The sequence below is a fragment of the Thalassophryne amazonica genome, chromosome 9, assembly GCF_902500255.1.
Source record: "Thalassophryne amazonica chromosome 9, fThaAma1.1, whole genome shotgun sequence".
In the NCBI taxonomy this organism is placed as follows: Eukaryota; Metazoa; Chordata; class Actinopteri; order Batrachoidiformes; family Batrachoididae; genus Thalassophryne; species Thalassophryne amazonica.
In genome coordinates, this window is record NC_047111.1 from 41,396,596 (window position 1) to 41,409,392 (window position 12,797).

At 39.3% G+C, this 12,797-nt stretch overlaps 1 protein-coding gene across 1 annotated transcript in view; it reads left to right on the forward strand.

The window, feature by feature from the left end:
* Positions 1-1,581: 1,581 nt before the first annotated feature.
* Positions 1,582-12,797, forward strand: part of sar1b (secretion associated, Ras related GTPase 1B) — a 38,147-nt gene continuing 26,931 nt past the window's right edge. The window contains exons 1-2 of the mRNA XM_034177957.1: positions 1,582-1,631; positions 10,435-10,510. Of these exons, the coding sequence (XP_034033848.1) occupies positions 10,453-10,510 (58 nt within the window). The 5' untranslated portion in view covers positions 1,582-1,631; positions 10,435-10,452. The remainder of the gene's footprint in view (positions 1,632-10,434; positions 10,511-12,797) is intronic.

The following is a 12,797-nucleotide window of genomic DNA, read 5'->3' on the forward strand; positions in this document are numbered from 1 at the left end:
CTCCTACTGAGAGGCCAACTGCTATAGGCTAGTGACTAAACAATAGCTCTAATTAGCACCTATTGTGCGCTAGTTAGCACCCTCCTAATGACAGGGAAGCTCTCCCTCCTAATGATGGGACGGAAGCCTCTCCTGATGACTCCCTTGATGACTCGCCTGATGACGTGAATGACTCATTACCATGAACAAAAGACTGAAACTGCTTTGACCTGAGTACCCCATTGTAAACAGGGGACAAAGCGTGTCTCAGACCCCCTCCCCGGTTAAGGCTGGGTTTCAACTGTTTCACATAGAATGCTTCCTTGACACCTCTCTCAGACCATTTCTTCTCTCTGGCTAAGATTTTAACTTCCTTATTCTCAAACGTGTGGTTAGTGTCTTTCAGGTGGAGATGAACTGCAGACTGAGGTCCATTTGCGCCCTCTCTGCGGTGCTGGTATAGCCTTTTGTGTAAAGGTTGCTTAGTCTCACCTATGTAGTGTTCATTACAGTTTTCCTGACATCTGATAGAATACACTACATTGCTCTGTTTGTAACTAGGACCCTGTCCTTAGGGTGAACTAATTTCTGTCTCAAGGTGTAAACCGGGATTTTGTGCTGCCTGAAGATCCTCTGTAGTTTTTCCCCTACTCCTGCTAAATAAGGGAGAGACACTCTTCTTCTTGTCTCCGTCTCCTGTCTATCTGGTCTCTTTGTTTTCTGGGACTTCTGCACTTTGTCCAGGGACCATCGTGGGTACCCACATACTGGGCCTCATGTATCAACGTTGCGTATGGCAATATTTGAGCGTATATGGGGTGTACGCCAAAATGGCTGCGCTACTTGGCATTTATCATTGTGGTCGTTGGCGTACGCTGCGCTGAAAATATACACCAGGTCGAGAGGTGGTGTAAATTATACACCAAAATGAACCAGCACTGGAATCCACATAAAAATGTAAATGATCAACATGATAAACAGTGCCATCATACAAATCAATGCATATGTTACATAAATAACTTTCCTGAATATACTACATAATAATTAATACAAATTGTTGGTCTATCGAGCACGATCCGTGGCCACAGCGCTGACCGCAAAGAAAGCACTGCTCGCCTTTTTCTCCACAGCCTGGAGCCAGAGCAGCGCTGAGCTTAACTTTATGTGGTGTGATCGTTTTAGACAATGAAATTGATTATTGCAACTGTAGTGTTGTCATTCCCTTCACCTGTGCTGCAATCAGGTTTTGTCTTCTCCATTCGTTTGTTACAATAAAATAAAGAAATTTTAAAAATAAAGAAATCTGAACAATTAGGCGTGTCTTATTAATTGAGCTAGCAAATATCCACATGTCAAGAATTATTGACGTGAAAAGAGAATACAGTGGTCCCTCGCTATAACGTGGTTCGCCTTTCGCGGCCTCGCAGTTTCGTGGATTGTTTTAGTCCAATTTTGCATGCTTTTTACAGTGCATTGTGTTCTGCGTGTCTGTTTATAAGAATCGTCTCACCCAGAAGAAAAAAAGAGCGCCAACAACTACCCACAACTGTGTCCTTCACTCGGACAAAGACACCTGCAGCGAGGTTTGACTCAGAGGAAAAAGGCGCGGCGTCAGGACAAAGAGGCGCGATCAGAGGAACTGTGAAATACTGGTCAGTCACTATTAATAATTTCTTATGTGTCCAACCTCGTACATTGATTGTTAGAATTAAATTTGTTAGTTCTAAAAGCCATCATAATTATTTATAGGAAAACGTTCTATTTTATTTCTCAAACAAATGTTTGGGCCTGAAAACAGGTTGGCCTTATTTTTCTACTAAGGTTTGAACGTTGAGTGTTTACATCTTTAAAACATCTATAATAATTGTAAAAATAACGCTGACTATTTAACTCCCGCGATAAACGAGGGACCACTGTAACACTTTTTGATTATGCTACAAAACAATTGATACGACGGCCGCTTTTGACGCTCTATTGGCACGCTTCGTGATTGGTGGAGTTCTTTTTCTTTGCCGTCTTTCATTTCTTCAGTTTTCACCCGCCGCATTTATCAAGGTCACGTCAGGCATACGCTGGAAATGGGCAGGTGCGCACTGCTTGATACATGTCACGGCAACTTTGGTGTACTTCAAATTTACACCGTAAATTTACGCCACAAGTGCACCACATTGATACATGAGGCCCACTGTGAGGGCTTTCCATACAAGTTGTTGTTCTTTAGCCCTTCCCTCTGCAGTTGTGGGCACCTGTAGGGCTCTGTGTTGAAGAGTCCTGATCACCCCGAGCTTGTGTTCAAGGGGGTGGTTTGAGCCAAAGAGCAGATATTGGTCATTGTGAGTGGGTTTTCTGCTTCAAGTTTCAAGCTTCTCTACTATGGAAACCACCTGGACAACTGAGAGCCTACACAGAAACAGTGGCTTTGAGTGGATTTACAGGAATTTACACAAGAATATGTGGCTTTTTTACTATAAGGTATGTTAATCAAGGTATGTCAATCAATAAATAAATTTCTGTATAAAATACAAAATAAATAAATTCAGGTTCAGATTCTTAGAGGTGTTTGGGCTCAGACTGAGATGGATAATTTAAACAAATTAAACATTTTATTGTTGTGCATTATTGAATGAATAATAGTAATCGAGTGGCTTCAGTATTATGGTATGATATTATGATATGATATCTCTTTACCTAGTCTGAAAGCAGTTATGAAGTTATTTATAACATTTTAGTTGAGAGTTATGTTTTTCAATTGCCTAGTCTTTGAGCCCAATCACAAACAAACTAAATAAAGTTTTCATGAAGATTTAGCTATATTTGTAAACTGTTGTGTTGTTATATTCTGTACATGCTCCTACAGGATGACACACATGTTGTGCCATACTGCATGAGATCACAAGAGAACAGCTGTTTCAGGTCCAAATTTAGTCCAAAGATTGCACCAGAATGCCCCACAGGGCACTTGTATTCTCAAAATACCCCCCCTTAGCTTTCCAAATGCCTATAGCATTCGGAGTAACTTTTGCTGTCTTGAATATTATAGATGAATCACATTGCTGTCTTTTTTTTTTTTTCTCCCTCTCTCTCTCTCTCTCTCCTAAGCATCCATGAACACCTGACCATATTGGCTCACGTAATAGAGGGGAAACCTCGCCCCTTTTCTTCAGCCTGCAGTTGTCCTGTACCTGGTGGAACCTACCTCCTTTGTATACTGGACTTTCTGGCCAGATAAAACCATTTCAAAGAAGTTGACATGCATACTCAAACAGATAACTAAATCTCACTAAAAATATAACCGTTTAAGCATAGCAAATACTTGATATTGTAAAAAATAAAATATAATAAAAAAAAAAAACATCTAACAGTAGCGTCAGTTCAGCTCCTGGGATATTGATCTGGTCAGTTAAGTAGCAGAATGGGGTTGTTAATTAGTTTCAGCTGCTTTTGGTGTTCATGAAATTAACAACGGGTGCACTAGAGGGGCAACAATGAGTACTGACATTTTTTTTTTCCCCCCCGTCATCTGTTCTGACTGGTTTTGCATTTGATGGGTAAGAGATGGTCTGCGGAAGCATATCCCTGGAAGGATGCACAGACCTCTTCAGGCTAGACAACGGCACCCTATTAGGTATGGGGGTGAAATCCTTGGACCCATTATCACACCCTATACTGGTGTAGTGGGCCCTGGGCTGTTCTGGTGCACAGCAGTGCTTGGCCTCATGTGACAAAAGTATGCAGTCAGTTCCTGGAGGAGGAAGGAGTTGATACCATTGACTGGGTCTCACACTCACCTGACCTAAATCAAATAGAACACCTCTGGAACACTATGTTTCGGTCTGTCCAACATTCCCAGGTTGTACTTTAGACTGTTCAGGAGCTAAAGGCCCTGTTGCACCTTGACCATTTAGCCTGCGTATGCTAACCGTATTAAAAACACTGGAATATGCTGGCGTACGTTTAATAAATTAATGCAGCTGTCACACCTTGACGATTATCCAGCATATGCCGACAGCCCCATTTCTACTGAGTGGTTCAGGTCGGTACTGTGTGGTGTGGGTCAGAAACACAGTAATTAACATTATTTATTTTCATTTTTTTTTTATCTTGGTGGACCATTTTCATTGTGTACAGAATACTGATGAGTCTACTGGCTGTGCGAAACACTGCCATGAATGAATGGAGTGCTGTAACTATTTAAACTTTCAAAGCGCCGAGCGGTTGCTTTCTGATCAGGTCATCAAAAATCTGAATAATGAAATGCTGTGATGATTTATACTTTAAAAGTGCCACTTGACCGCGATTAGGTGGGATCAGACCTGAATTAGGTGCTGTGCGATCTATCAGCTGACAGATCACAGCGACAGCACTTTAAAAGTTAGTCATAGCACTTCATTCAGCTCTGATGACACTGATCGATCAGGTCATCAAATGATCACACCTGATTGTGGTCGACTGGCGCTTTAAAAGTTTAAATCATCGCAGTGCTTCTGTGTTCAGAGAGCGACACCGGCATCATCTGAGAAACGCACCTGCAGCAGAAAAAGCACAGGGGGACTTGTTTTAAAATATTATTTTTCCAGCCAAGACAGTAAAGTATTTTCAGACATCGTTTTCCAAAATCAGGAGCTTTATGTGGATACATGATGGATCGGACTGAAGCGAACAGGTAATATTTACTCTGTGTGTGTGAATGAAACAGGCTGTTTGCATACGGACTGCAGGTTTCAGCCAATCAGTAGACAGCATTGATGGGCGTAATTAGACTTATGAGTAAATTACAAGAAAAGTGTGCCAACAATCGCATAACTTACCTACAACTTATGTCCCACATGTACGGGACGTATGAGTCACACACCTTGAAAATTTTCAGCATGCCCAAAATTTTTCAAGGAGCTCAGCGTATTAGGACGTATATCAGCGACGTTCAATTTGCTTCAGTGTGCTCTTAATTTATTTAAAAAAAAAAAAAACTTACCCATAACTTATTAGACTTATGCCAGTGTTTCTTAATACAGTTGGCATATGCTGGTTAAATCGTCAAGGTGTGACAGGGCCTTAAGTGATGCACTGGTCCAGATCTGGGAGGAGATCCCCGGGACACCATCCAACATCTCATTAGCATCCTCCGACAATGTCAGGCATGCATACAAGCATGTGGGGCCATACAAACTGCTGAGTAGTTTTGAGTTGTAATGAAATTTTGGCAAAATGGATGAACTTTCCACTTCTTTTTTTTTTTTCTTTCTTTTTTTTTTTTGCTTTGATTTTTGGGGTGTGTTTAAATTCAACCCTCTGTAGGTTGACAGTTTTCATTTCTATCAAACGATATGGCATCTTTTCATTCCTCACACATTTCCCGCTCCATATCAGGAAAGATAGCCAGTATGATCTATTTTTTTTTTCCCTCTTACTGAGATCTGATGTGTTTTCAGAATGTTCCTTTAATTTTTTTTTTAGCTGTGTGTGGGTTGGGAGGCTAAGGGAGTACACAAGGTTTGAATGTTGCAACCAGTTGATGTGTAGTTCAGCTGTATTTACGTGGTGTTGACCTTTGTCTGTCTTATTCTTTAGACCTGGAGTTGTTTGCATATTGTGTAATTGGGGCTGGAGGTTGACCCCAGCTTACCTTGTGCAAATGCCACTGCAGCTGTCATAGGGAAAAGGTTTGATGAGGAGAATCTAGAAAATGGATCATGTTTAACTAAACATTTCACATTTGATTTCAAGGAAGGTAGGTTTTTGTTTTAATCTGCCCTGTTTTCTTGAGTTGTGTGCTTTGCACACTGAAGGAGATGTGGCTGAATGATTTGATCACATCTTTTTCATGTCATTGAAATAAAAGGCTTGGTCAATGAAAAGCAAATCATACGAGAACTTTCAGGGCTTATACTCAAATACAATTATCTCATGTGAATGATCTTGATGATGTCACTGCTTTGAGCTGTTCCTCATATTTTTGTTGATCGTCTGGTTCCAGTTATAAAATCCAATTATCAGTTGTGCTCATTTCATGTAAATATCTTTACCAAACAGCAAAACGTGCCTCCAGTCCTGCTATCTAAAGACTGCTGCAAGATAATAAATATGCTAATCATGTAATGGATTGCAAATAGCATTTGAGACAGTGGTGTGCCATCACATTTTTTTTAGACTTGTAGAAAGTAATGCTGATTGAATCTCAATGTTTTCTGTCCTATCTAGTTTGTTACATTTGGTTATATGTTCTCACCACATGCACATGAAAGATCCAGAAATGTCTGCAATATAATATTTGGCAATTTATATACGTAAATGAAAGTTAGCAGCTGTAACATGCTTTACCTGGTATAATCACATGTATGCATTGTAAGAAAAAAATAAAACACTGATTTTATTAAGCTTGAAGGTTCATCCCCACATCTTGAAAGTAGCTGTCTATCTGCCACAGCCAAGTGAAACTTGGGCATCGTTTTGGCTTTCCCCAGCCACAAGGATCTGGAACACTGAGGCACCGGAGTGCTGCATAATGTTCAGAGAAATGCATCACTTTGCCCAAATGTTGTCACTGATTACGTAACTTGAATAAATCACTTGCAAAAATGTATATGGCACTGTAATGCCCCCACAAAAAAACGAAGACATTATAGTGCAGCAGATAACCAAAACAATCATTCAGTTTGTGATTAAAAGTATGAAATTTGGCACACATATTCTAAATTAAGTAATGTTTATTTTCAGATGTGGAGCCATTCTGGAGCTGACCTCTATTGAGCTACAGGGATCAATAAAGAATTACTCATGGGTCAGTTTAAAAATGCCCTGGTCATGTTGAAACCTATACCACACTATTTGTGTGATCATAAGGATTCCAAAAAGGTATAGTTTGGACTATCTATGACTGAATGTTCCGGCGTTATGGGATAAAAACAGCAAAAATGGTGACAAAGGTCAGTTTCAGTTTGTACAGGGGTGAAAAGTTAGTTACTTCAGTTGTGGTAAAAAGTGATGCAGATTATTGGTTGAAATAAAAGGATTAATAAATGGAATAGTTTTGACTGTGTTGAATGTTTGGTCTCCAAAGTATAGGTCAAAAAAGGTCAATGTCCATTGGATTCTATGACGTGACGTATGTTACCCCGTAACATGATAACTAAGCATGACAGATGGTGCAGACTAGTCCTTTTTAAAATGCTATTAAGCTATTTTAAGCAGAAACAAGGCAAACGGTAAATCACTGGTGACTCTCAGAAATGACCCATGCGCAGTGAAAGCAGGGGGGGCCGTTTGGTGGGTGACACTGGGTTATTTTTGTTTTCCTGGCCCACATTGGATTTAGTCTGTGGTCTGTCTTCACAATGTTTATATTTTTAAAATTGTTTTGAAACGTCTCTGATGGGATGTCACAATGGATATGAAGTCTCACATTTTCACGTCCGGATCCGATACTGTAGAATAAATGTAACGCACTGCTGCTCGTCCACACAGCAGCGAATGAGACACTGTTACAGATTTTACCGTGAACTCGCCATTGTGTTGAAACGAAAAGAAATGGATGAAACATTGTTCTGCTGCAGGGAGACAAAGTTAATCAGGAATCCATTCAAATGTGGCTGGTTCGACCAAAAGGACCAAAATGCTGACTTGACTTTTTTTAATCATCATTTATACGGGAAGCTAACACTCCCACAAAGTCTTTGATCTTATAATGTCATGTTTTTGATGGAATTCATTGTCAGTTGGCATTACTTGTATAATGTGATATATACAATGATGTGTTTTCAGAATGTTCCTTTAAATCCTGCTAAAGCTGCATTTTATGGTTTCTTCTGTTACATGAGTGTGAAATATTCATGTGGAGGAAGATATGATAAATATTTAACATGCTCGTAGAAGTCTGTGTGACTTAGTGTGAAAAACATTTGTGCATCGTTTTGCACAACATTGAAGTTGTGAGTATCCCAGAAATGCTGACATCAGCACTGGATGCAAAAATCCATGTTGTTGTTTCCCATTTGTAGAAGAGAATAAGAATCTAATTTAAACCAAAATCAGTGTTACTGAGAACTAAAAAATATATTGGTGACTTAATGAACAGTAGATGCAGTTTTACTTGTCAGATTTTATTTTAAGACGCTATCAGTTGTTATAAAGGCAGAAATTGCTGAAGTCAAATGTTTAGATAAATGTAGAGAGAACAGTAACAGTCCAGTGTGAATATGTGGTCTTATCAAATAGTAATAACACCGTATTCTAATCCATGTGACAGACTGTGGATTAGATTTGTGGTCTTGCCAATATGGGGAAAATAGTTTTTCACACATGAAAAGACTACTCTGGGGTGGAAAAATTGACCTGACCCAACAAAGTGGAGAGTAAATAGACAAATGGACTGTGTATGCTTTCAGGTTTTTTGTTTTGTTTTTGTTTTTTTTCCCCATGGCTCACTCTCATCACTGTGTGCAGGATGGTGGGATTTTCTCTTCCCCTTCAGTGCAGGAGGAGATGTGGTCATACCCCCCCAAGCCTCAGCCTGCTGCATTTAAACCGAACAGAGGAAAACAGCCAGTTCAAGCGAGTGACTGGATTATTTAAATCAGAAACTTTGGAAGCATTAATGGAATTGGTTAATTTTCCTTTTTCTTCAGAAACATGAACCTAAAAGCGAGAGAGTATTGATTCGGGTTTGTTTTGAGTCACTGTCTCTGTATGAAGTCACTCCACTTTTGAGTTTAGCCATAAAATGCCACCAATTTATGAAAAAAGTTGACATTTTGTATGAATTAGTGTAATATTTCACTGAGGAGATGGTCACCAAATAGCCACACTGCGTACAGTGATTCCATATCTGCACAGAGTGAGGTTTTATGAGATGCTGTCATTTGCACAAAAATAAACCAAACTTAAATTGACTAAATTTTGAAGGTAGTCTCGCTCCACACCTCACACAACATAAAAACAAAACACTTAACATGCTGCACAGTAAATTTATCCAAACTTGACTGATGACAGTTGTAATCCAATTTCTAAACATTTCATGAAAAAAGAAAGTTTACATTTACACTTTCCCTCACAGTGTTGAAGTGGCTGACGGCAGCTAAAAATCATCCAGAACACAGAAATCTGGGTGCTGGATCATGCCCAAAGAAACGCACCACATAGCCAATATGTTGTAGCTGTTGCTTCTTCAGAATGCAAGTAACACTATGCAAGTCTTTCTAAGTAACTACTCAGTTGGCATAATAATTGCAGTGGTACTCAAGCATCCTCTGAAGAGATCTAGTACAAAGTACATTGTCATCTCATGTAATCCCCTAAAGTTGAAATCATGCTCCATTGCTAAATAACTTATGAGCAATGATTTTTGTGGACAGTGATGAAATGTTGATAAACCTGGCATTAACAGCTTTAGTATATCAGCGTTAAGATGTTTGAGGTAATGACTGGAAGTTCTGGTGACTCCCCTTGCATTGAACGTGGTGGTCATTCTGCATTAAATCAGCAGCACTGTAATACAAAAGTGTGATACACAGCTGATTAGAGTTGGTCACAGAGGGTGATTTACTGCTAACTGGGTCAGGAGTGAACATGGAGATGAAGACCAGGTCCTGTGCCTGTTCTGTATTGTGTGGAATTGTAGATATTAAAATGTGTTCTCCCAGTATGGAGGGATGACTTCTTAAAAGAAGTACGTCCAAAATGGATTAAAATTGTCCACAGGAGTAACAGTGAGAGCAGGCAGGTAAAGTAAGTCTCTTCGGCTGCTCCCTTGTTTGCACTCGGGGTCGCCACAGCAAATCCAAGGTGGATCTACATGTTGAATTGGAACAGGTTTTATGCCGGATGCCCTTCCTAACGCAACTCCACATTACATGGAGAAATGTGGCAGGGTTGGGATTTGAACCCAGAGCCTTCTGAACTGAAACCAAGTGCATTAACCACTTGGCCACCACCCCACCACCAGTGAGAGCAGGCAGGTGTGGTGATTGACTTAATATTTTTTCACAAATCACAATCTTTTGCTGTATATAGCAGTTGTACTTCTTACTGGTATTGTGTAGACTGTCTATCAAATAACTCTTGAACCTATCTCAGGTTTGCAGAACCGTAATATTTTATATCATGTTTAATCAGACAGCAATATGAGACATTGGGAAGAACCAAAGGATTATATTTGCTGAGCTGGAGTGAGAGGATGTTTAGCATTTTTGCTCTTGGTGATTAATGAAGTGAATAGATGTCTAATCATTTTCTGATATTCTGAAAAATTGTTTCACATCCAACAATAACTTGGGTACAAAAATAAAATTGTAGTTGCGTATTTTCAAGAAAAGTGCTAAATGGGTCAAACGATTGTTTTCCTCAAATTATTTTTTCTTTAATTTGATTCATTTTGTATGAATATTGTGTTCCCCCCAGCCCTTTCTGTGTCAGGTCCTCTGTGTGCACTCAATTCTTCCCTTCTGTCGTGTTGTTTTTCAGGATTCAATAGTTCCAGATATGACATCCATTTTAAGCTGGGTTTATAACGCTTTCGGTGAACTACTACAGTTTTTGGGTATGTACTGGACATTCCACACACTTACTGATAGTATATCTATAACTTTACTGGTAAAGCACGTTGGTAGCGGTTTTGACTAATGTTGATGTGATATGAAACCCTGACATTTTTTAATAACTTAAATATGGGTGCAGCCCAAAAATTAAGTTCTATTTTATTTTTTCCAGGTATTTTCGAAAGTGAAAAATGTTTCAAGCATTTTTTATTTTAATTTTGATTATTGTCCTACAGTTCCAAAAAAAACAGAAAATGCATATCTCAAAATATTAATACTTCATAAGATTAATGCAGTAAAAGTGTTTATCATAACAGTAATGTTGATCTTCTGAAATGTATGTACATTTATGCACTCAGTACTTGGTTAGGGCTGCTTTTCCTTGCTTTGATGGTGGCCTTCTGTATTGTTGGGTCTGGTGTCTCTCATCTTCCTCTTGACAGTAGCCCATAATTTCTCTACATAGCAGGGGTGCCGTTGTACAATATTGTGCATAAAAGTGGAGCGAGGTTGTCATGTCAAAACATACATTTATCCTGGGAGTTTTTTTTATATATATAGAATGGACCATTCTACATTGATTTTTGGTGGTCTGTTTGGGATATTCTCTTGCAAAAGTTGCATTTGGACTGTTTATCAAATGTATGTTATCATACGTGTAATTATTAAGTGTTTTAAGCAGTTATACCCCTTTAGGTTCGAAATGCTGTAAGTATGCAAATATAAAAAAAAAAATCTTCCAAATTTCAGTCTTTTTTCAGATGAAATAAATGAATAAAGATTTCTCAAATATATTTTGTTATGCATTTAATGTCATTTTAACAACTCTGTACTGTTTGCTAACTGTATAATAGTTGGGTTTAAACCCTTTAGGATCAAAATAATGCAGATGGGGTCCTAATCTAATTACCTTTCATGAAGAATGGTAATCCTGAAGAAGTTCATAGCAGCTGAAAGGTCTGGAAATTGGAACCTCCATAGAACCTCCAACAGAAGACATGCTCCCATATATTGTATCAGCTGGACACAAGTACACCTCATGCTTATCCCACTATATTTCTGCCATGAAGGACCTACCTGCAGCTGTAAAATTGGAGTTCACCAAAAGTAATTTCACTGTTCGCCAGCAGAGAGACAAATTCAATGGAGTGTGGTCAGACATGGCCCTTGAAAAGACCTACAATAAAGATGCAAATCAAAACTACTTCATGGAATCGCTCAACGTCAGGACACCATCTCCAAGTACCTCAAGACCTTGCCTACATTCACAGCTGTTTCTGAGGAAACTATGGAAATGGCACACGTGAAGCAGGATTCTGAGTCTTCTGAAAATGGTGCATCTGAATGAGATCAAAATTAAGTGCAAATGTTCAACTCCACTATTATAAATACAATGGTGAATCCCTTTCTAGTTTGCAGTGAGAACCTGATGAACATCTCGTCAGTAGAGGCAGCACAATTTCTGGTTCTTAGAGATGCCAGGAATAAAAGTAATGATGCCCTTTCAAAAGCCTGAACAGGAGAATGCAAAGAAAGTTGATCCAGTTAAGCTTAAAATGTTCATTCATAGGGCAAAGAAGAAACCACTGCTTCAGTAGACCACTGAACTTTATAAGGAAGAAAGGGCAGTTACTCGTGACCTCTGTTTTGTAGAGAATCTAGGGCCAAAGCAGAAAGCTGAAGCATTTTCACATGAGTGGACAAAATATCTAAGTTCACTTTTCCTGCCTGACCCACTCCATCCTGACAACTTTGCTATGCGCAAAGGGAACAAGTCTAATTATGGAAATAAAAATAGACAAGGATTCAAAACTTTATGAAGAGCTACCTGGGGATGACTTAAAATCCAGCTACTTCACTGATTTGATGGCTTTCATTCAGTGGTTTCTAGGGCTGGGTACCGAACTTCAGTTCTTTTGTGGCACTGACCGAAATGCTTCGGTAGTACCAAGTATCAAAACACGCCTCGTCTTTTGGGGCCAAGTTTCAGTACCCAGAGGTTAATCACATGCAAGAAGAGTGGTCCGCAGCCGTCCTCAACATTTAAGTCTGCCTGTGGACGTTAGAGAACACGAGCAGCTTGATTCAAAATCTCCACCACCGGACTCCACTTCATCTGAGTGTACCAATGACGTGCATCGCTTTGAAGCTTGAAGCACTGTTCCCACGGCAAATCCACTTCTTAACCCTTCTCAGAGCCATTAAAAATATGTCAATCATGAGTCACTTTTGTGCAGAGTCACTAACTGGGACTCCTGTCTTGTTGCGAGAAAGAAACAAGAATCATCC